The sequence below is a fragment of the Oxyura jamaicensis genome, chromosome 2 (assembly GCF_011077185.1).
Source record: "Oxyura jamaicensis isolate SHBP4307 breed ruddy duck chromosome 2, BPBGC_Ojam_1.0, whole genome shotgun sequence".
In the NCBI taxonomy this organism is placed as follows: Eukaryota; Metazoa; Chordata; class Aves; order Anseriformes; family Anatidae; genus Oxyura; species Oxyura jamaicensis.
The window spans coordinates 28,775,089-28,801,113 of NC_048894.1; the positions used below are offsets into that span (position 1 = coordinate 28,775,089).

The following is a 26,025-nucleotide window of genomic DNA, read 5'->3' on the forward strand; positions in this document are numbered from 1 at the left end:
GAAATCTGGCTACATGCGAGTAGATCCACAGTCTAGATCTTCATACTCTTTAACAGAAATAGTCTTCTAAAGGTCAGAAGACAATTTTCTGACACAGGTGGTGGAGGAGCTGACGAGGTGGTGGGTGCTCCTGGACCATATTCTTAGTAGCAGGGATGGCCTTGTTAGGGATGTGAAGGTTGGGGGCAGCTTGGGATGCAGCGACCATGAGATGGTGGAGTTCCAGATGGAACTAGGCAGAGGAAGTAAGGCTAAAAGCAGGATTGCTACCCTGGACTTTCAAAGAGCCAACCTCTTCCAGGACCTGCTTGGGAGTATCTCATGGGCTAGGGTGCTTGAGGGCAAGGGTGCTTGCTACTAGGGTAGCTGGGCTACATTTAAGCAGCGCTTCTTCCATGCTCAGGATCGGTGCATCCCGAAGAATAGGAAATCGGGGAAGGGGGGTAGGAAACCTGTGTGGATGAGCAAGGAGCTCATCAATAAGATCAAAAGGAAGAGGAAAGTCTAGGAAATGTGGAAAAAGGGCCTGTCCTCTTCGGAGAAGTATAGACATGTTGTCAGGGTCTGCAGGGATGTGACAAGGAAGGCTAAAGCCCACCTAGAGATGAGGTTGCCAAAGAGATAAAGAATAATAAGAAGGATTTTTTCAAGTATGTAAACAGCAAAAGGAAGTCTAGGGATAATGTGGGTCCCTTGCTGAATGAGGGGAGGGGGGGTCCTGGTCATGGAAGATGCCGAGAAGGCAGAGATACTGAATGCTTTCTTTGCTTCAGTCTTTGCTTCAAGGACACTCCCCCAGGACTCCTCGCCCCTGGCAATAGGACAAAGGGTCTGGAGGGTTGGAGGGTTCCCCCCCGGTGGACGTGAGAGTGGTTCGGGAGTGTCTGAGTGGGCTCAACACACACAAATCCATGGGTCCCAATGGGATGCATCCACGTGTGCTAAGGGAGCTGGCAGAAGTGATCGCCGGACCGCTCCCTATCATCTTTGAAAGGTCCTGGAGAACGGGTGAGGTGCCTGAAGACTGGAGGATAGCTAATGTCACTCTGGTCTTCAAGAAGGGCATGAAGGAGGATCCAGGAAACTACAGGCCAGTCAGTCTCACCTCTGTCCCTGTAAAGGTGTTGGAGCAGCTTGTTCTGGATGTCATCTCCAAGCAACTGGAAGAGAAGAAGGTTATGAGGAGTAGTCAGCATGGATTCACCAAGGGGAAGTCGTGCTCAACCAACCTCGTTGCCTTCCATGATGGCATCACCAGCTGGGTAGATGGGGGGAGAGCGGTTGTCAACTACCTTGACTTTAGCAAGGCTTTTGATACTGTCTCCCATGACATCCTGCTAGCAAAGCTGAGAAAGTGTTGGATAAATGAGTGGACAGCGAGGTGGGTTGAGAACTGGCTGACTGGCCGAGCTCAGAGGGTGGTGATCGGCAGAGCAGAGTCTGGCTGGAGGCCTGTGACTAGTGGTGTTCCCCAGGGGCTGGTGCTGGGTCCGGTCTTGTTCAACATCTTCATCGATAACCTTGATGAGGGAATAGTGTCTACCCTCAGCAAGTATACTGAGGGCACAAAGCTGGGAGGAGTGGCTGACACACCAGAAGGCTGTGCTGCCATTCAGCGAGACCTGGACTGGCTGGAGAGATGGGCAGGAAGAAACCAGATGTGGTTTAATTAGAGCACGTGTAGAGTCCTGCACCTGGGAGGGAACAACCGGACATTTCAGTACAGGCTGGGGGATGACCTGCTGGAGAGGAGCCCTGAGGAGAAGGACCTGGGGGTCCTGGTGAATGACAGGTTGACCATGAGCCAGCAGTGTGTCCTGGTGTCCAAGAGGGCTAATGGGATCCTGGCATGAATTTAAAGGAGCGTGGCCAGCAGGTCAAGGGAGGTGATCCTCCCCCTCTACTCTGCCCTGGTCAGGCCTCACCTGGAGGTCTGTGTCCAGTTCTGGGCTCCCCGGTACAAAAAAGACAGGGACCTCCTGGAAAGAATGCAGAGGAGGGCCACAAGGATGATATGGGGCCTGGAGCATCTTTCCTATGAGGAAAGGCTGAGAGACCTGGGTCTGTTCAGCCTGGAGAAAAGAAGACTGAAAAGGGATCTCATCAATGTATATAAATATCTGAGGGGTGGGAGACAGAAGAATGTAGCTAACCTCTTCTCAGTGGTTTGTGGGGACAGGACAAGGGGCAATGGCCGCAAGATAGAGCACAGGAAGTTCCGCACCAACATACGTAAGAACTTCTTCACGGTGAGGGTGACGGAGCACTGGAACAGGCTGCCCAGGGAGGTTGTGGAGTTTCCTTCTCTGGAGATATTTAAGGCCCATCTGGACGCCTACCTGGGCAGCCTGCTCTGAGGAACCTGCATTGCAGGGGGGTTGGACCCAATGATCTTTCGAGGTCCCTTCCAACCCCTACAGTTCTGTGATTCTGTAAAGGTCAAATCAACCTTTGAAAGCACAAAATAATAGAAAGGTTGAAAGGGGCCTTTAAAGAACATCCAGTCCAACTCCCCATCTACTCCAACATCTCTTACTAGATCAGGGTGCTCGAAGCCCCATCCAACCTTACCTTGAACACTTCCAGGGATGTGTTCTACAGCTTTCCTTGGCAACGTGTTCCAGTGTCTAACCACCATCATAATAAGGAATTTCTTCCTAATGTCCAGTCTAAATCTACTCTCTGTTTCCAATGTATATATCCCTGTGTAAAATTTTCTACAGCAACCTTGAATGACTGCTCTACTGGTCAGGAGACATGAAAAAAACAGCAAAATTCATGCTTAGTTTAGACAGTGCTTCGTGTTATTTGGGATTAAATTCAGTTCTTAATATTGCTGATGTAGTGTCTCCTCCTTATTCTTTATTCGACCACCATGGAACCTTAAGAGATGCTCTCTATAAGTAATAGTGATTTTGGAGCTGACATAGAGAGACAAAGAATGAACACAATGTTCCAATGTGTTAAAACAAGCTATTATATCTTCTATGCAACCTTCTCCCCAAAGAGTTCACACAGTTTGCTGGATGCATTAACTGCTAAAACAACACAATCAAACACAAACTCTCCACATTCTTGCATCAAACATATAGCTGGATTTTGAAATATGTTGTGATAAACAAGCCATTATAAAGAAAAGATGGTTTATTTTCTCATGAATAAAATTAAATAAAAAAATCTGTTTAATGACCATGTGCTCGAGAGTAGGAATAGTAGGAAGCTGATTTAAATTCAGAGTTCAGATAATTCCCAAAAGTTACTGTGAAGATAGAACATGTAAGATGTTCTGCGTTTTCTCCTAGTAGCAAATGTAACAAGTGTTCCTCATGACGTAGACCTGATTCATTTTTCCTACAGCTGCAGTGTTTATTATTGGTCATATTGTACATTGTTCTGAGAAACCATTAGTACTGCACAGTATAATGACCTGTTAGAATCACACAAACAGTAAGGCCTCTTTTATTTGTTTACAATTCAAATACTGCCCAGATAAGTGCTTTCCACAGCAATATTTTCCCGTGATTCTTTCACAATTTTAATTAATTCTGCCAACAAAGATGCACAGCCAAAATAGTTTTGAAGAAAACAAAACCACTCAGGCTTTCTACACTATGCAAGGAAAGAAAATAGAGATTAGAACTACTGTGTTGAGGAAAAATATTTTGGCTAATACAAAGTTCCCTTTCACCAGGAAGAATTTGTTCTACAGAGCCTTAATTAGCATTTACTTTGACCCTAACTAACAGTTAGATTTATGGAGTTATCAGCAAAGAAAACAGACAAACAACCCACCTACCGTACTTCATGAATAAAAATATGCAATATTGATGTTAAAATACTAAAAATTATATTACTAATTTTAGTTGTTTCAGATATTATTTTAGATTCACTCCTTCTACTAGTTTTGTGTGGGTAATTCACTGCCCAATGTTTGGAAAAAAGTGGTCAATATTAGGAGCTAGACTGGACATTTTATTCTCAGCTTAACTATGCTGTTCTGGGGATCTGCAAGTGAAGAAGAACTCAGTGACTTTCCTTCCCTTGGAGTTCCCAGTTGCTTGGGGGACTGCACCTCCCAGAAGCAAGCTATGATGTTAGACTGTAACTTTATAAAGATCATGAAAAAAATAGGTAAGTACTGTGTGTCCCAGAACAATGCTTAGCAGTCACATAATAGAAAGAACAAAATAACTCTAAACATAAATTCATTCTAATTTGTTACTTATGGGACCATTCACAGACTGTGATATGATACCAATGTAACTAAGTCCAAAATTTAGAAAAATTTTGCTTGGTTTGTATTCCGAGAGTATTGACTTAGGCTTATTGAAGTCAATTAATATACACATTCTCTGACAATGAGGCATAAAATATACATCAAAATACACTATAGAAGAATTTTTATTAAAGATCTCAGGGCCTAATGCTATGTTACCATTGAGCATCTAATGTTCTAATAAATGAGGGTAAAAATTCCACTTAGAGCTTATTCATAGAATTCATTCATTCAGAGAATTTATGGTCAGAAGATATTATCAGAACATGTATTCTGATCCTCATTACATTATGCACTATTATATCTTGCTAGGTAAAACCAATTACTTGTATTTAAGTAAAATATATATTCCAGAAAAGCATTCACTCTTGATATTTCCCACAAAAGATGTATGAATGTCATGGAACTAAACAACAGAACAACTGTTTACTATAGAAAAAGAGTTAAAATATGGTGTGGAGAAATAAATGGTTCATTGATGGTGTTTCAATTAGTCAGCACAGTGTGTACATTTCCATCTTAAATCTAGATTTTGGCATGGTATGTCAAATGTAGAGCAATACTGACAAGCCACTGTCAAAACAGCAGCATCGGTAAGATGATGGAGCAGGTACTTAGAATAGAAAGGAACACCCATTGAATAATATTATGCATATCCACAGAATCAACTGTCTCCAACAAAACCACATTAAAAACCTATGAGATGCCTCTGACTTTCAAATTCATAGAAATTCTAAAAATACAATGAAAATGGTAGGAGAGCAGTAAGTTTGCATCCTGTTCCTCTAATAACGTTTTACATTTTTATATCCCTAGGCATCTGACAATTATTCTGCAGTTTTTAGTTGTCAGGAGGTATTTCTTCCAGGATGATTGTTTTCTTCCCTCTTGTACATTTGTTAACAGCATGTGCTCTAATTCCAAGTTAATTTATCAAGACAACTGTGTATAGTTCATTATCCAAATATGTGATATTTACAGGTGTTCCACTACTGAAAGCCTTACAGTTTTCTCTACAAAAACAGCTACATAGATGCCTTTCCAGTAACATAAGAAACAGCCTATAGGTGTATATGCTTCCATCTGGTCCTCAGTGAACAAGCTAAAGGTTGCTTATGGGCCTTCATCTCTACAACCTGCCATCTCTACACTGCCATCCCTTCTTGAAACTGCTCTACCATAGCCATGACCATCTTCACACTTATCATCCTTTCTGCATTTTGTCTCATGGAGCAGCAGAGAAGCAAACAGATGCTTTTAAGGCTGTTTCTAAGCAAAGGGTTTATTACAGGGTCCAACAAACTGAGCTGCTGTTTTTATATGCCTGAATCTTCTGTTTTCTGTCTGATAGCATATACCTTAGGGTGACTTGCCTGCTTCTCCAGATTAACGGTATAAAGGAAGAGACAGGCTTTCGCTATATTTTTTGTAACCCACTTTCTTCACATGTAAAAGGGCAGTGAGAGCCCATAAAGTGGGATGAGGCATTTGTGGCATGATCTGAGAGATGAACACTGGATTAGGGGGTTTCAGGACTGGAAAAGACCAATGAAGTAAAATTGCCATACTAGAGGAGCAGATTCGATGTCTTTCTCAGCCACTAATTTCTGATTATCACTTGCTCATCAACCTAAATGCTCAGTCAGCCATTCTCTAGTTCCTTAGTCCCTGGGTATCCGGCTTAAGATTTATGGCCAGTAAAAATATAGTGGATGTGCTCTAAGCAGATATAGGTATAAAAGAAGTAACCTGAAAAATCAGGTATGATATACATCAAACCAAATGCCTGAAATTAGCAGGGAATTCAGTAATTTTGGCCCTACTAACATCTCTCTTGAATCAGTTGGAAGAAATAAAATCTCAAACTCTGCCAAACATGAAAGGTGGTCAAGTACAACAACGAGATCATCATGGAAACTTCCAAGAGAGTTTCATTCATTACAAAGTATTGGTATTAGGTACTGCACAAAAGCACAGAATCAGTGAGGAGGATGAGAAGAATAACTATCCTCTGAGAACAACTGTAAGACAAATACAGCTACACTATTAAATGCATAAAGGGGCTAAACCAAGAGGCCCAGAAAATGTTCAGCATATCTTAAATTTTGGATGCTTTTATTTCCAAACACCAAGTCCCATTGCTATTATTGCATACAGTGATTACCTATCAAAGAAATAAAAACCCTGAATGCAACTAAAACTTTAACGTTGCTTCTTGAATTATCACATCACATTTGAATTATCACATCAATGATATTCAGCTTCTCAGGAAATTCTTTTTCTGTGTGTGTTTTGTTTGTTTTAATAGTTACTTACAGCCTTGCAGAACTGCTTTACATACAAGTCCCATTTACAGCCATTTGAGCTAATTCCTGGCAGTCACAGCCTGTCACCATGACTCCGGACCAAGCACTAAAGGGCAATGTGATGTGCTTTGCTAGTGAATTTCAAAATGTTTGCTGAAGTGCAGAAACAAATAGGTCAAGAAGAAACTCTAGTTCTATTCCATGTTCCTACAGTTACAAACACCTGTGTCCATAACCTGTTCCCGTCATTCTAAATTTCATATCCTTTCCTCAATCTGGCAGGATCTTACTTAACAAAGAATCTCAGTAAAATGGTTGTGTGAATGCTAAAACATTGCTAAAGCAAATTTTTTCCTAGGTTTGTACAAAAATGGACAATATATTTTTGCTAGAATTTCCAAAAAAATTTTGCTCAGGAAGACAATTATGAAGGAATGGTTGAGACCAAATGATAAAAAGTAGAAGCAAGCAAAAACAGAGTATACATTGTAATAGAAAGTGATAGACCTAATACAAGGCACGAGCACCGTAACTTGTAATAGTGAAAACAGATTTGTAACTCAAAGTGAATTTTTACACGTTTCTCAGTGTTGCCAGTTTTAAGTGTAATGTCTCTCTGTGGGACCTCTGACAAATGCCACTTGCACCAAAAAAAGAGGAAATATTTCAGGGGATCAATACTGTCCCCTCCACTAACAACAACACTGTTTTGGTCTTGTTACATATCCAGGGCAGTCATTTTCAAGTCAGATTTAATTATTGAATTCTCTCTTCTTCACCATTACTATTTTAAAAATATTTTAAGTGCACAGGAATTTCAGATTAAAGGGAACAAAAAGCAAATAAAAGTCATCTAACATGTACATTATTGAAGAATGAGTAATACAAAATCTAATATTTCATCCTTCACAGGAGACGATGTATTGTTCACTAGGCAATAAAGTGTATAAATTACACTTTGATTTTCTTTTTTCACTTCTCTTTACCGTGCCTGGTGTGCTGATGTGTCTAGAGAATTTGCCTTTTTGAAGTTTTGCTGACAGCTTTACAGAATCATTTTCTCTGGAGCACCCTTCTGAAACTTGTTTTTTGTAACCCCTTTTATACTATACCAATTTTGCTACCTCTGCAAAAATATTACTCGCCTGAGGGTTTTTTTTCTTCTTTCAGTCATGCTGCCAGGGGGCTGATTGTTTCTGATTGCCAAAGTCAAAACTCACTGAAAATGAACTATTCAAGCTGAGGAGCATTTCACATGAGCACAGCAGGTTATCCAGTCACCTTACTTGTCTATATTATTTAGTAACATGGCTGCTATTGATGAAGATTATAAAATCATTTTTGCTGGCTGCATTGACAACGCAGGTAGAAAAATAATTCTATTGTTTGAGATTCTGGAATTGTAATCATTGAATAAAGCATATGACCACAGAGTGGAGAACACAGCATAAGAGAAACAGATTAATATATGGATGACATATAGAGGTTGGTCTCTAAAGGCCAAGATATTAGTGCTAGAATTTCTCACAGGAGTCATTTAACCAAATTTTCTTGTTTTCATTATGCAACTGAAAAAAATAAAAAAAAAAAAAGAAAAAGATTGTAATTTGAATTTGGTGGGAAGACTATTACATTATAAATCCTTTGTACATTTACAACATAAAATTATATCCATTAGACATCACAATATCCAGTGCATCATTTATATCATTTTCTCTCCCATGAAGAATTGCTCCTACATTGTGTCATCTATTGTTTCACTGCCTCAGGCAACAGAATTTCATCCATTTCCCTGCTACAGTCTGAATATATGGTGCAAATGCAGTATGCTGAGGCATCTAAAATTAAGACAACGTTACTGATCTGAGTGAATTCATGAGTATAATAATAAGAAAAGTACATCATCAACTGCCAATTATACTTCCTCTTTCTTGTATCATTTGTCAGTGCCTCAGCACAGGAAAGTTCCTCACCCAACCCTTTTTTTTTTTTTTTTTTTTTTTTTAAGTACTGTAGTTTAAACTTAGAAAAATTTAGGGATATTCAAACAATGTCTGGTTGTTAGCTACCAGCCACTGATATGTTTAATAAATGATTCACTGCATTTAAAGGCTAATGATGTTTCTAGGCTGGGACACTGCATGGGCTGTGTGATGTGAAGCTGGGGGGAAGGCAAATTCTTCCTGTAAAAGCCCTGAGACAGGGCAGCAACCAAAACCCAGGACTGCCTGAGCAAGGTGATTTTGAGATTCCTTGTATGGGCACTTACTCAAGCACAGTCAAATTCTGAAAGAACTGTAGTAAATCTGCGCTAGAGGAGACCTTAAGAACTATGCAGTCAGCCCCTCTTCCCTAACCAAGGGTTACTAGAGGCATACATTCCTGACAAATGCATTTCTAACCTGTTCTTAGAAACCTTCAGAGATGGAGGCTCAGGATTTGTGGTGACAAATTCTCCAGGCAATCTTTTCCAGAGCTTCACCACATCCAATATTAGGAAGCCTAACCTCATTCAGTTACACTGTTATTAAATCCACAATCCCTCTTCCTCTACATCCATAATATACAGAGAATAGTTCATTCCATTATTCTTGTGACGGGTTTTTACATACTCATAGATACTTTACATCTTCACATGGATGCCCCTCCTTCCATCTAAAACCACCCAAATTTTCCAGTTCTTTAGTAGTAACATCTGGAATTACTCTGACCAATGCTCGAGGGGTGTGCTTTGTAGTCACACCATGATAACCTGCCATGGAGAAGTAAAAATTTTGTATTAATTTGAACTTTTGTGTTTAAATATACTTGAAAAATGTTTACCATAATTGAAAACCCATAATACACAGTTTCTAATAGGAAAGGTTGAAGTCATTGCAAATTCTCTGATTGAATGTTTAACTGGCAGAAAAAAGTCCAAAGAAAAATACCCTGAAAAAAGCTCATAAACGCCTACCTAGCAGCAATGGGTGTCAACCTGATTCAGCAACGTATCTTATTCATTTCACAGCTGAAGTAAAACTGATTAATCGTGTATTGTACTGGAGGGAGAAAATAGAAAGAATCACATCATAGAATAAGGCAGAAGAAATTGAAAGAAGATTTCAAGTGGGACAAAAATATTATGGATGATAAGATAGGAGAAAACATAAGCTATCAAGAGAATGCCAGGTAAAATAAACAAGTGGAAAATTATACAGCTGCAGAAAAGCACTTGGAAGCCTGTGGAAAAAGTTATGGAAACATCTGTGACTTCTTAAACCCTTAAAAAGTAAAATAATTCTTAAAAAAAATAAAAAAGAGCAAAGTGAATAATATTGGGAAAGAAAAAAAGACAGGACAAAGGTGCAATAGAGAAAAAGGAAAAAAAAAGAAGAAAAAATACATGCGAGAAACAGACATTTCAGTCTCACTTTTAGTAATTTTGCCAAAGGAAGCAAGAAGGACAAATAATATTTCATGCTATATTTTTTCAAAACAAAGGTACTGGACAGAATAGATGCTGCCTTCTCATGCAGCCTCTTCCTTCCTGTTTTCTGCTTCCATCATGTGTTAGACCCAGTCCACTTTCCTGTTACTTTTACAAGCAGAGCCTCACAGGCAATATCATCATCCATTCCAAACATGCACGACTTCTTAAAACCTGCAGGTAAAAGCCTGCCTCAATCCACAGGTACAGAGCACACGTTTGATGAATATCATCAAGATTTTGGGGGAAAACTATGTAGACAAACAGAGGCTATAGAGTTAACACAGTTTACTAACACATTTATGTGATGCTTACTATGATCATCATCATAGGTTGCATGTTTCTCGTCACAGAAACATTTTGAAGAGGGATGTTTGCATTGGAAATAGTGCATGTGCTGCATTAAGATTCAGGCTTGCATAAAATACTAAGTGTGTGCTTTTGCTTACTTTACCTTAAAGTAAGGAGAGACAAATAAAGATGTGCAAGTCAATAAATAGTGATTACCTCAGAGCAGCAGTTTTCCCATTTCTGTGAGTACACGTAACCTGCCTTGTTTGATACCCAATTTGTATGTCCCAATATTTGTTCTCCTGTCTATTCTGTCTGTTTCGATTTCTCTTCTTCTTAATTAATTCACGAGCCTCAGGATCCCGAACTGCCTTTTCTCTGTCCTTTTCTTTGTCTTTGTTCTTCCCTCGTTTCCTTGCTTGTCGTATTTGTCTTGAATGGGGCACTGAGCAGGCGCTCCACGGTCCCACATTGAGGCTATACAAGCTTTCTTCAGCAGGACATGGGCTAGACTGGCAGATCTGAAATTCAGTGAGGTTAGGGCAAGCAGACCCACCGAACTGCGGTGGAGCCACCACGTGCCGAGTTCGATGCTGAAGCCCACTGCCACAGGTCTTGGAGCACTCCGACCAGGGGGCGAATTCGGCCACGATGCAGTCCTGTCGGCACGGGATGAGGCATGCCTGCTCCTGGCGGGGCTTGGGCTCAAAGTACTCACAGATAACATCCTCAGCAGGCACCCCGTTGGACTTCTGGATGCAGATGATGTCCCTTGTCTGGATACCATCCTCCCCCCTGAGGCACTCCTGGGGCTTCTCGTGGCTGCGGGAGAGGACGGGCCGACACTGGTTCCAGCCGCCAATCTGCCAGTCGTACAGCTCCTTGTGCCAGTCACAGACACGGAAGCAGCTCTGCTGGTTGTCCGGCCGCTCCGGCTGCTTGCAGTTGGTGGGCAGCGTCGTCCAGCCCTCCACATGAGCACACCATACCGCCCGCGTCTGGATGCCACCTGGACCGCACTCATCTCCCATGCATCTCCCCCATGGACCTGGAAAACAAGAAAAGACACTAACGTTGCACGCCTAATTGTTCTTTGACCATGGTGTTAAGCCAGCCTTGGAGAACCAGTTCTGTATTTCCAACACCTCTAAGAATTTCAGTCTTGCAGAAACACAAAACAAATACTGGGTTACTCTTCATCTCTTATGATTATGGATACATTTTACTCTTTATGCTTCTCAAACAAATTGAGTATTTAATTTTAAGAACATATACAAGAATTAATCTCATTAGAGAACTAAGAACTGAATGGTGAGAAAGTCATCATGTGGTTTTGACTAGCAAAAAAGGAGACAAAGTCCTTCCCTCTAAGGCATGAATGTAATCTCTCTCACTTGCATGAATACCCTTTCTTGGACTGTTACAGGTGTTGCTTCATATTTCTACTGTACTCTCTTTGTACTCTGATGCCAACAAATAACCCATTCTCTTTCAGCTGTATTGTGTAAAATAAAAAGAACAACATTATACATTTTGAGGAAAAAAAAAAAAAAAGGTACTTTCAGGTAGGCCACTTCTATTCTTTCCTCTATTATAATTCCTACAAAAAATAAACAAAAAAAACTTGAGTGTTTGTTCCAAACAATCTGTGAAATGATTATATGGAACAAATTGTTGAAGACAGAGACATACCAACTGGTAACTCTCCAAAGAACAGAAGTTATTGCTTTTTTTAAATTTCTAAGGTCTATGATGAATACCCCACACATTGCTATACTTAGTGACAAGCAAATCAATGGAAACCTATATCCTTGAAAGCTCATATGGTTGCTTTTTCTATTATTAAAAACTGCAACACGCACAAGGCTCAACTCACAAAATCCACAAATCAGAGAGTAAGGAATTCTATTTTTCCTTGTTTAAGGCTCCCCCTCATACAGCTCTACCTTAGAAAGTGTTGTTTACACATTGTGCAATAACTTACTGTGAAAAATGAAAAGCACAAGCAGTTCAGAAATATATATATATGTATATATATAAATATATATAACAATTTCACAAAGAAAAATTGTCTACCTGCAGATAGTTGGCCACCCAGAAGACCTTTTCATTGACTATGAAGTCCTTCTGTTCTGTGAAAAATCTGGAGCCAAGCTACTCAATTCTTATTTGTTTGAATGTCCCTAGTGACCATACCAAAACTATCAATGTGAATAAAGTTACAGGAACTGCAGGGTTGAGTCTATGTTATTTCCAAAACAGGTTAATAGAAGAATTCTGGTACAGCAAGTTAAGTGAACTATGGTGATACAAATTATTTAAAGCACCTTCTCTTTAAATGACTGGAAGGCATATGAAGTCATATTTTAGTACTGATTCCCTTGAACTTTAGAACTCTCAGCAATTTCAACACAAGTATCAGCTCTTGCAGCCTAGAAAGCCAACTGTACCCTGGGCTGAAGATAGAAGCATGGCCAGCATGTCGAGGGAGGTGATTCTTCCCCTCTGCTTCACCCCTGCCTGACCCCACAGTTGTACTGCGTTCAGCTCTGGGGCCCAGCTAACTCTAGGAGAGATAGGTATCAATGACAGCTGGCAGAGACCAATTCAGTCCATGGAAACTGCTCCAGTATTTCTGTTTGCCTTTTTTTTTTTTTAGATTAAGTTTGAATTAGGGTTTACAAAGTTTAGTTAGAGACCCAGAAAAATAAATAAATATTAAATACAGACACGTTTCAATTTCCATTACAGCAAGATTACTCTACTTTATTTCTAACCAGCCTTCTACAAATGATGTAATCACTGTTGTACTTAATTTAGGTGTATTCACACTGAAATGAGGTATTATTTTCCCAGAATACAACTTTGAACATTTGCCAACTTTAAAAGAATAAAAACTGCAGAAAATCAATAACTAACTAAAGCAGAGATATTAAAGTAAAATTGACTGAAATAAAGCTGTTATTCACGTTGCAAACTACAGATTTCTCTTATCAGATCACGGCACCTTGTGTATACCACATGTATTCACTGAAGCAACCCCTCTTTTTAAAGATCAGGTCTTTACTGTAATTCAGATGAAGAGTTGCTGCTTTGGGATTCTACCAAATTTCCAATCATTAATTATCCAAGAAAGCATACCATCTAAAACCAGTGTTTGACAGCATTAACTACTACCTTTAGCAATGTAAAATAATAATAATAATAATAAAATTCTGTATGTGAATGTAGTAATTGAGAAAAAATATGCTCTTTTCACTAGATTACAAGGATGATGTTTTTAGAACAGGATTTTCAATCCAAAGAAACAATGTGGTGCACAGACAGGTTTGTGTGTTAAATGTCATTATTTTGCTTTTGCTGAGAAGTAGTATGCAATTTTATAAAAGCCAATGAACAGCCAATGGCATTGATATGGCACTGAGAAAAAGATGTGGGTTTTTGTAGTTATAAACACTTAGCTAATATTACTACATATCAGATTCTCCCCCTTATCTGCATAAGTTGATTTTTTAAAATTTTTTTCATTTTCTAAATTAATTTTTAATTTAAAATTATCTGTTTAGAGTAGAAGTCTACAAGTGTTCCAGCAGCTTAAATTTTCACTCTGCTGCATGCTTCTATGACATAGCAGAGCCCTAAAGTGAGACAGCTTTTGGCAGATCTGCTTAGGGTCTCTCATTAGTTAGCTCCCTCAAAAGACTAAAGGGCTTCCACACTTAACCAAACCAATCTGCATTTGTGCAGAACCTTAAAAATTGGGGTGGATGCAGATGTTAAAGAAAGAAAGCTGAAAGCAAAAGCAAAAACTAAAACTTAAACAGATAATAATACTTATACACCATTTTCTGCTCACTGAGCCTCAGTGGGGACTCTGCTTCCCACCTATATGGTGACCTTCTGAGTGGCAGCAAACTCTGTCGTGATGTCTCCAATCTCTAGAAATCCTTCTTCTCCCACAGTTAGGCATCTACTCCCTACTCCTTACTTTCAAACTTTATTTTCTGTGCTCACTACCTTCCCTACCTTTGTAGATGGTTCTACCAACTACTTCAAGGCATTTAACACCATCAGGGGTTAAAAAATTCTAACTGGCACTGTTCTTCACAACTAGCCACATTTCTCCTTGGGGTTCTGGAGAATATACGGAAAAGAAACAAAAGCAAACATTTTCATATTTAGTGCTCACTTAGAACGAGAGAAAGTTTCAACAGACTTCCAACAAATTAATCACAGACTACCTATGGGTATCTCAGCAATCTCAATACCTAACTTTAGCCCAATGTGGAATGAAGGCAGGAAGAGGAGGCAGGAGAAGTAAAAAGGAATTCCCATTTTAGTACATTTATTTAGATTTTTAAAAATGGGGAAAGAAATAGAGATGGGCAAATTTCTAGCAATATGAACACAAAAATTATTTTGATCAACATTATTCTGAGAAGTAGAAAATCCTTTTTTTTTTTTTTTTGGCCTTTGAAAGCAAATCCATGTTAGCAAAAACTTCCAAAAGTTTTCAATTGCACACTACTTTGAAATCTCCAGTTAAGTTATTTCACATTTTTGTGTAGGACCATAAGTCACTTTTATTAACCTCAAGCACCTACCAGAGGAGTGCTATTGCTACACATTTGCCATACAGATCATGCAAAAAGAGAGAGAAAAAAGATCATCTGCAATTCCCTTTACAGGTACCCATCTCTATCTCTAAATGATAACAAGAACATACAATAACTCACTTATAACTTAAGTGGCCCCAAACACGTTGCAAGAATCAACACCAGACATGGCTATTTTGAATATAATTACAGAAAAACAGGCAAAAAAATGTCTCTGAACCATGTAAAGTGGCTCTGCAATTTCATCCAAATAACAAGAAACGCATCCCAAAGTAGTCTTAATCCACTGTCATTTTTTTTTTCTTGTTGCCACAGATGGAAGAGAAAGCACCCAACCACATTTACAACACTCCTTTGCCCACAGTTAAAGACATCACTGAAGGTTCTCTATACATGATTAAAAAAAAAAACGTGAAGACAGATTTTGAATGATCCTTGGAGGTTTAAGAAAACCAAGTACAAATCATCCATGACTTTTTTTTTATAGTAAATTATTATTATAGGTAGTACTTACACATTTTCCTACACATGCAACTGACCTGTAGATTGAAATTCATACACGAGACTGCAGAGAACCTGAGTATAGATAGACTGACATCCAGGAGCTACCAGGAGGAAGTCGGTTTGTGTTCAACATGGGTCAATGACATTTTTAAATGTGAAATTTGGGGAAAAAATAATCTAGCAGAAACCAGATTTATACATTGCGAATGAACAACCAATGACACTGATATGACCCTCTGAGAAAACTACTTCTCAGCACCTCTAGGTATAAACCTAGTTATGAACACGTAGATAGTATTAGTGATGTACTGGATCCTCCCCCTTATCTGAATCCTCCCCCTTATAAATTAAATGACGTTTAATTTATCTGAAAAATAAATTTAAATGACATCTGTTTGGTGTATGAGCCTATAAGTATTCTAGCAGCTTACACTTTTCACTGTGCTGCACACTTCTATGTGTGACCATAACAGGGCTCTGAAGTGACACAACTTTGGGTGGATCTGAATAGGTAGATAAGCAACTCTGCAGTGCATGAGAGAGAACAGCAGAAGATGTACGGACTTTCAACCACCACACTGTGCATAAAGGCTGCAGGGGGTGGAGGTGGTTGCTCTTTCACAAATCCTCAGCTGATGCGAAGCACTAGTAACAACAATAGAAACTCTTTAGGAAAGCTGTCAAGCCTAATCAAGACCTCATATCATGTTTTAATTTGTTCTCTATGAAAATTCCTTAGGTTCTCTATTCCCCATTGAAGCAGCCTTTGCGCAAGTGCTCACTCTCCTTGCTGTGCACTGACTGATCCAGCTACAAGGGGGCAAATGGATGATGTACATGCACTCCAACAGTTCGGTGCTGAGGAAAAATGCTGCTGTTGCGAACACAAAATAGTGCTTATTTTGTTTTGAACAGATTTAGATGAACATGTCATAGGTTATCTGGAGAGAGCTGCACTTGTCTCCAGAAAACAACATAATTTATCTGCATATTGTTTAATCAGCATATTAGAAATGGCAATTAAAGAAATAAATAGGAAGCTTGCTTCTTTTTCTGTTGTTTGGAGTTGTCACTGAGGTCAGAGTTTAAAATGTCATCTGTAATTCTTTGTCTTCTAAAGAGATTACCGTAAAATACAATATTAAGATTCCTCCTAAGCTTCTAGAGGATTAACATTTATTTTTGTTTGAGAGCAGGAAAGGAAGTGAATTAACCATTACTGCAAGTTTATTCTGAAATTTCAGGGAGAGATCATAATGGAGCCAAAAAATCAAGACAAATACCCCAATGAAGTACTGATAATTTTGCAGCTGAGAACAGAGGAAGCTATCATAGTATTTAGTATCTTATATATTAACGCTGTTTCAGATATTAAAATTAACATTATTTGAAAGAAAAACAAACAAACAAAAACTTATTTTGAACTTTGATCCTGGGCAAATAAGGCTATGTGAAAAATCCCTTTAGCTTTTCTCCCCATATAAATATAAAAATACATTAAAAAAGTCCCAGTCTATGCCAAAACAACAACAACACTCTGATTTCTTTTATATTTTGATGTACTTTCAGTGAGAACTGTTTTTGACCCATTCTGTGTTACTGGTTTGGTGTCTGTAAGTAGCATTAACAGTTTAATGCCAGAGAGAGACTCCGACTGCACAACACAATGAGCAGATTAGTTTTTAGTATTTTGAGAGGATTGTATTTAAAGAGACTATTGGGAGACTGATTAGCAGAAATCTACTTTTCTTAAGTTTAGAAACAAGCTAGCCCTACACAATATTGAAGACCTCAAATTTTCTTCGTATTAAGGCTGTGACGAAGGCCAGAAAGGTTAACTGGGTGACACAGGGCTGGGAGTCAGAAGGACACAAGTATTACAAGATACAGCTCAAGACTAAGCAGAAAATCTCAAGAGAGGTCAAAAAGACACAGATGAATAAATCTTTGAAGGACTCATGGGACATCCGTGAATGCAAACTGCAGCCCCTGATAGGGGAGCCAAAGAGCAGAACAAACAGCAGGCCACCCAGAATAAAATAGGCTCAGAACAGCAGTCAAAATCACTGGCAGATCTGCTTGGCTACATAAAAACACAAGAAGCATGTAAGTTAATGCAGTATTACCTATATTTGCTTTACGCAGTTATGGTGACAAAGGAAAAACCACTGTGGCAGCAGGTATTTTTATCACAGACAGCACATAACTGTGAAGGTCTCATCAGGGAAGTGGGTCTCCCTAATACATTGCCTATTACAATGACAAGTAATACGGCAAAATGGTGTAATTCTAGATAAATTATTGATAAGGTTTTTTCCTTTCTTTCTTTTTAATATAGAATATGAGATGTTGCCAACATGACAAGCTGGCAGGATTTGGAAACACAGATTTGATAATTTATACTATCAGGAGTGCCAAGACAGCAGAAGAACACCGATAGACAAAACCTTGATTTTTGTGTCATTCCTGCCGCTGGCAAGTCTCCCTGGGAGCTGCAGGACTTGCTGCATGCTCTGTAAGCCAGCACACTCTCCTCTATAGGAGTGCTATGGATCACCTTGACTGTCATTTCTATTCAATGCTTTTGTCTTTCTTAGCTGTCTCAAAGGTTGAAAAGAACATACAAGGTAGTGTTTGCATCAAAAAAATGGATTCAGGATATGGAGGTGAGATAAAAGAGGAAAGGATATTCAAGAAAATAAATCACGGCAATATTCGTGATTCAGAGGAAGATAATGGAGAATCAAATGTCTACAAATGATTACACTCCTAAGTCAAAATTTTTATTTCCTGAAAGTATAAGGGAGAGTGTAAGCCACACTGCAGTTCAAGAAGTTTCAGAATCTGAAGGACAAGTTCCATGTCCTAGGTTAACAGGGAAATATAAAAACTAACTTTAAAAATACAGCAATGAAGATGAATCCAAGATGCAAATTTCACATTACCGTAACTTTCCAGAGCACACTTTATACCCAAACAATGGAATAAAGATAAAACCAAACTTGAAACTATATAAAAATTAGTCATTTTTAAATCTTTCAAGCTGTGCATATATGCTCATAAATATTAGGGCATTTTTCTAAGCGTGGGCCCTTTAGTTTTTCACCTATCAATATCCATTGCTAAAATATATGTATTCCTGATATTATTAATGGTACAGTAAATAATGTTATCCATATCCATGAAATTTCACATAAAATCATGACATAACACATATGAAAACAAACAAACAAAAAAAAGAGAAACCATACCAGTTTAAAATTCTGACATCATAAATCACAGAAAGCTTAACACTTAGTGTTTCCCTAACTGAACATTTCATATTATTATCTATCAAATTGCTGGAACCAAATTTTACTCATTTTGCTCTAGCAAGTACTCCTTTCATGTACTAGAAAACTGGTCTCTCTAAAAAAAATTGTGTGCTCCATAAGAAAAAAAAATAATTTATGTGCTTTTGCAATAATAGAGTAATAGAGAAATATTTTTTTATCTGTTATAAACATGGTGAGAGAAAAAGTTTCTATTTACAGTTCAACAAATACATAAAGAAATAAAATGGCCTCAATATTTTTTCCTTTACTATAATGCTAGTTCTTCTTCCCCAGACAGTTCTGAAAACATAATTCAGCACTTCAGACAAACAAAAATCCTTAAATTTGTTACTGTTTAATATTTATTTTGTTGTTCTTTTCTGTACAAACTTGAATCTTTAAATAAACTGTATCAGAGTTCATACTTTCCATACCATACTTCTTTCCAAATAAATGTTAATGTACAGAAGCGTAACACCCTGAAAATCACTGTCTACACCAAAGCAACTGAGAGCCTCCAGCTCGCAGTAGTGGTGCAACATGATAATCTGAAGTTATATGCTAGTAAGTATGCAAACATGAAAGGCTGACAGCTCACAGTGCAGAACTATCTGGCTTTGTGTTGCTGTCATAAGCTGTAATGAAACTTTTTTCCTTTAGGCTTATCATAAACTTAACCTAATTCTCAAAACATTATTCAGATTTTAAATCAGTTCTTTCTCCATTTTTTTTAAAGCATTGGTTCCTCGAACTATTCACTTTTTCTTTACATAGTATAGCAGTAGCAGCCAAAATGAATATTGAATGAATACACGAAAGGAATACTTAATTGAAGCAGCATGCTTTAAAGGGAAATAGAGCCGCTATTTTCCAGAAAGCAATTATATTGCTTTGAGCCTCTGATCATGTTATAATAAATACTTCTGATATTGTAAGGTACTGAATACAGTTTCTTTTAACCCACAGTTTGTTTACATATAAGGCTAGTTCCTGAATATTTCTTTGTTTCATTAGAAGTGATGTTAAAACCATATTACTGTATTCCTCAATTTCCTCTCCTTATGTTCTCTGAAGATGCAGTGCAGACTGAAAAGCCAGATAACACTTTTCTGGTAAAAACAACAATTCCCATACACAGCAACACTCTCATAGGCTTCATAAATTGGATGAAAGGCTTAATTAACCTTTGCTTGCATCTCTCCCATATGCTTGGTTTGGTTTCATTTCTCGTTACTGACACTTGAAAACTGCTCTGCATCTCTTCCTAGGACACGAGAGCTATACTTGGTCAGACCAAAGATCTTCCTAGCCCAGTGCCCCTGTCCTACAATGACGAAGAGCAGAAGATTGAAGAGGGCGCAGGATGATGGTGAGCACGTATGATGCCTTCCCTAGTACTATCCCATCTTTCCAGCATGTTCAGCTTACACATCCTTGCACACATGTTGGTACAAATTTTAGAAATAATAGAAACTCCTAGATTATACCACATTCACTTAATTTTTCTTATGAACTGGAAAAAAAAAACAAACAAAACTAAAACAAAAAACAAAAACAACAAAAACACAATTCAACCCCACAAACAGCAAAGCCCATGAACAGCAAATAGCAAATCTGTGAAATCTGTACTTTCACTTATTGTAAAGACTATAAAGTTAACATTTCAAAATGAAAGCTCTATAATTATTTGAGCAACAATAACATCACCACAAATGATTCTTATCATTGTCCCTGTAAATTTTTACTGTTCTATCTGAATCAGAATCTAACTGTAAGGGACAAATTATTGAGAAAACCCATTCTGGATCTACTCACTATTAAAGAGAAGGATTTGATTTGTATAGTCTAATATGAAGTTTTCCCTTTTGTTTTGAACCAAGGCTCACTGTTTTCCCTGATTTCATTTTACATTCAGATCACTTATAAATATCAAATTCAGTGAAATTGCTGTATTTTAACTGAAATACAAGTAAGAAAACCTCTCAACCTGAAAATCTCTTTGCTAGTGCTATTTGCAGTGACTATACACGGAAATATATATATATATATATATATATATTGCACTAATTCAACCAATTGAGGATTGCACTTCACTTTTCACCACAGTGAACCCCAATTAGATCTAGAACCACCACTAGTCCATTTGACAATACTTAGACATCAGCATGTGTTGCAGCACCGATTGCTGCGTACTATTAGAAGAGTTTATTTCTGTGCAGAGTTCAGTGCAATCTCATGGTAATCAGACATATTGGACAGCTTACAGGGACTTTAAATCAGTTCACTTCTATCATGAATAATTTTGCAATTCCATTTGTTAAGCATGATTTTCTTCAGTACACGCAGGCTGATACATTAAAAAGAGAAGTACGAACATTTCTGCTTCAGTTAGCATCAAGACCAAGCAAATGGTTTTATTTTTATGCCTCTGTCTCATTTTCTGCCCTTTTATTTCTTTCCCTTGTTCATTGCAGCCTCCTGCTGTGGTGCTGATGGCCAGAAGTGCTGGTTGCGAGGCTGCTGCTACCACGGGGCACATCCGTCAGCACAGGCCACAGCGCTTGTGTCAGCCCAGCGGTTTGCAGTCCCAGTTTCTGCTTACATTAGCCAAGGGCAAACAAGTCAAAAAACTCCCTGACTGAGATATGAAGAAATTTACTGCTACAGCTTTTCAGAGAGAATTCGACTAGGCTACTGCAACCAGACATCAGAAATTACATGTAATATCTGTGGCCAGTCACTTTTTTAAAGGCTCAGACTTCTTGCATGATATAATGTCAGACATGGTAGCAGGAAATTGGTTAGAAGAAAAAGACTGCAATTTAGTTGCATAAAGTCAGAAAAAAAGATTTAGGTTGTACTCCTAGCCCTACTGCTAGCCTGCTGGATGATCTACATACACCATTTTTGTCTTCTTGCACTTCACTTTCTTCTATGTGAAGTAGGGACAACAATATTAAATTTTAAAGCCTATTTAGACGTATTGATGAAAAACTGTGTGCATGAAGTAAGTAGCAGTAGGAATACATTTTCCATCATTTTCTCTTTGCAAGCATACAGTTTACTCAGTATCTTTCCCTTGAGTTTTGTCCTAAATCCCTGTTACGTTGCAAGGTGTGTTTTAATAAGAAAGCAAGAAGCCCAGACAGTAAGTGGCTCCTTTCTCTTACTTTTGACAGAAGTCTTATTCACAGAGCGCAGCACGCATACTTCTCATCTGCATCTTCACTCTGCCTCCTTGGTCACAAGAGAGCTAATATAGCTATTTGAGGATCAAGTAGGAAGATTTCTCATCTCTCTGGATTCTTTAGAGTAGTTTTCTTTGCCAGTAACGTAATAAAATATAATAGGAGACCTGAACTTCATGAAGATAATGTTCTGGACCTGTCCTCATTTTGGTGTTCTTCTAGTTCACTGGAGCAAAGCAAAGTTTCATAAAACCTCCTCTAAGTATAGAACATTACACAGTGTTTCAATTTTATATATTATTTTTATTTACCTTTAAATATTTCATTATTTAAATTGCCTATGTGTTGGACTGAAATAATCAAGTCATAAATCTTTTGAAGTGCACTATGACTTTATGTCTTGCTGAGAGATATTCTCCCAAGCACATTCTCTGTTCATTTATTATTCATTATCATCTGCAGTTTAGCAAATTCCTATGAAACCCATCTTCAATTTTTAAATGGCACTTTCCCCTAAAATTGTGGTGCTTTCATTATATAGACATAGCACTGAAAACTACGTGAAAGAAAGCCAACTAAGCCATGAGGATGTATTCAAAATACAGGTGCTGGTGCAAATCAGATGTGGATAGATTTATATTAGTTTTGAGGAAGTCTAGTCAGGATAGTACAAAACCAGTCACTGCACTGTATGCAAAAATAAGTAATGTCTTCGTTTGAGCACTTTATAATGGATCATTTTAATTCCACTGACAACTAATATAAATAATTTAAAAAGTGAATATTAGTTCCATCTGGAAAATGTGTTGCACAAATGTATTAAGCTAAATGTTTTTGTCTATTCTTGTGATGTTGGAAATATCTAACAAACTGTATTTTTTTTTCCAAATTATTTTGGAAATAAGCAATAATTTCTATGACATATTAATGTAAGAAGTTATTTGAACATCTCATGCCATATCATAACTTTGCCTTTTAAACAGAACTCCCCATTAATTACAGAAGGGACTCCCCACTTAAAAAAAAAAATAGGACTTAAAGTGGCATTATCACACTGCTCTGTTACAAGAACCCAACATGTTTTATTAAAAATGAAGTGGATCACTACTGCAAAATTTAAGAGGACAAGTATTTTAAGGAGCTAAGGAGTGTATCATAAGAATATCAAAAATCTCTGGGAGCTTTTTTGAAATTCCTCTCATGCAAAAAACAGAAGAGAGGAACACAAACTGACCTCTGCTTTAGTGTTCTGTTCTATCACAAAAAAAAGAAAAAAAAAAAAGGCTTACATATCCATTGCTAGTACTACCTTTGATTTCTGAATTTACTTCACAAAGGTCATTTTGTAAGTAACATCAGAATTTTAGTAGATACTGCTAAGAAACAATATCTCTTATTCTTTTATCTTGATGGACACATCCCAAAATAGTGGGTAGGATTTATTTCATTTTATTTTATTCCCAGTATCACCTTAAACATTACGTAGATTAGTTGCTATGTTGGCAAACTTCCCAGTTAAGAGATGGTGACAGATGGAGAAGGCATTAGATGACTGCAAACACACAAAGCTACAAGGGTGAGGAAGGAACAAGGCATAGGGGCAAACTGCATGATTCTCTCCAGAAAGACAAACCCAAGAAATGGATTTTTGTCTTTGCTCCATCTTTGGAAACTAGGCTACACTCTCAATGTTCAGCAATGATGAATATCATTAAACATTCCTCCAAAGTGGTTTTATGTCTCTACTATTTTCCTGTCCTCGAAGATAACAGATTCTATTCTCCTCTAAACAGGTCCACATTGTCCTCAAGAAAACTGTAAATCTCAAATTTTGTCAGAAAATGTAAGAGTACCTAGAAAAGAAAACATGACAGAATATGTACCATGTAGTATTAGTCAGGTATTTACTAAGCCTTTTTTTGTTGTTGTTGTTTTACTTTTAAATTTTGAAATAAATTGAAATTTTATGAAGCAAATCCTGACATCATCTAGGTCAGACAGAACTCATATAGATGATTAAAAAACCTCTGCAAGAAGAGAGAAATTCTTACAGAAGTCTCAGCATAAAGTAAAACAGGGCAAGAGAGAACAAGTTCTCTCATGTACATGCTATTATAGTAAGTAAAAGGACAAAGCAAATTAATCTTTTTCATTTTTTAATCTTTCAGCCACAATTCTAAAAGCCCATCCAGTAAAGGTAATAAATAAGTGCTTCCTCAACCACGTATGTTTCAACATAGAAATGTTGAAATAAATAAAATTGTTTCTATACCTGAAGGGAGGATACAAAGAGGATGGATCCATGCTATTTTACATGGTGCCCAGTGCTAGGACAAATGGCAATGGGCACAAACATAGGTGGGCCTGCATGAACATGGGGTTTGGACAAGTTGACTTCCAGTTGTGCTTTCAAACCTCAACCATTGTGTGATTGTGTGAAACACAGACATATCAATATCAAATCAGTATCACAAGAGTCAAAGTATTTGGTTATGTATTTTTCAGAATCTCACTTTCCCACCCCACTGTGACAAAGTTTAAAACAGCAGGTAAGGAAAAAAATACTTTAAAAATACATGAGTAGATACACCGAGAAAGTAGATAGAAAGAAAAAGCTCTTTGCTAAGGTTTCATGAATTACAGGTTTTAGTAGAAAGTCTGTAACTTCTAGAAATGGCTACCACCATGCTAGAGATTCTGTATTAGAAAACTAACAGGAAGAACTTTTTAAAAAAAAAACAAAAAAAACAAAACACTACTACATTTTCCCCATAAGCTTAAAAGTGTAATGTGTATTCATACATCATTAAATATTAAATATACTTCAGAAAATCATTGTTAAATACATTTACAGTCAATTCCAGTGGAATACAGAAGCAAATATGACATATATAAAATGGCAGAAAAGATTCAAAATTATACCTTGAGAAGATATTGTAATGTACCCTTTACGGCTTACCAGAAGCATTAAACCTTAATAAGTTTCATTTTCAATTAACATTGCAAGTGTACACATATTCATTCTTAATTTTTTCCCCCACTACCTCAAAATACTACTTCTCCACTTAGTGAAGGAATAGTCCATATACAAGTTTGATTTAAAAGACAAAATAGGTAGTGGGAGATATCTGTATATTTGAACAAGTGTACCAATCACCCTAGTAGAAATTTTAGGACGCTGAGTACTTACAAGGAAGCCACTCCAGATGGAATTAGCAAAACTGTTTTTTGAAAAAAGCATATGCAAAGCAATTCTGATCAATTCATCAAAACTGCCGAAATTACGCTGTGATGTTAGGTTTGGGTAGCTTAATAATTTACTTCACTTCCTTCAAATTTGTTTATGAATGATTGGACCTTAATTCCTATGTGTAACTTTACAATAGAACTTCAAGGAAGAGCAACAAATCTGAGTGTACCTCTGTGATATAATAATAATACTCATTTTAAAACCAATTCAGAAAGCAACTGCAAATGATTGGATTTATCGTTACACAGCCCAAGGAGGCTCATCACACTAAGTAACAAATCTTTTCATTTTAAAAGACTGAGCTAACATTTTACCACTTTAGCACAGCTTGTTTGGCTACATCACTTAGGAAATTAGAAATGTCATTCTCTATTTTAATTCACCTTCAGGAAAGAAGGTTAACTCATTGGCAGGGAAATTTTAACAGGTCAGATCTTTCAAAATCAATAATGAACTGGACTGGAGATATCTTTCAGAAGGGACGACTTCAATTAAATCAGCCCTCACCAGAGATAATGAGTAAAGAAGGATGGTTAGTGTTGGACAAAGAAATGCTCACCCTCTTGCCAAATAGGTGATGCAGAGATCCATATCAGTTTGAATTACACTGAAAAAAAATAATCTTCAAAAGACTCTGAAAAACAGAAAGGTCATTTTTTTTTTTTCAAGGAGACTCTACAAAGGGACAACAAAAATGTGAGAGTGACTGAAAAGTCTTTCCTAATCATTTTTAGAACTCATCAGCGTGGAAATGTTCTCTGGGATGACTAAGAAAAAAAAAAAAAAAAAAAAAAAAACTGGGAATTTCAAT

At 37.6% G+C, this 26,025-nt stretch overlaps 1 protein-coding gene across 6 annotated transcripts in view; it reads right to left on the minus strand.

The window, feature by feature from the left end:
• THSD7A (thrombospondin type 1 domain containing 7A) overlaps positions 1-26,025 on the minus strand; it is a 271,309-nt gene that overhangs the window by 112,848 nt on the left and 132,436 nt on the right. For all 6 annotated transcript variants that reach the window (XM_035319518.1, XM_035319521.1, XM_035319519.1 and 3 more), the window contains exon 4: positions 10,559-11,390. In XM_035319518.1, coding sequence (XP_035175409.1) covers positions 10,559-11,390 — 832 coding nt within the window. The remainder of the gene's footprint in view (positions 1-10,558; positions 11,391-26,025) is intronic.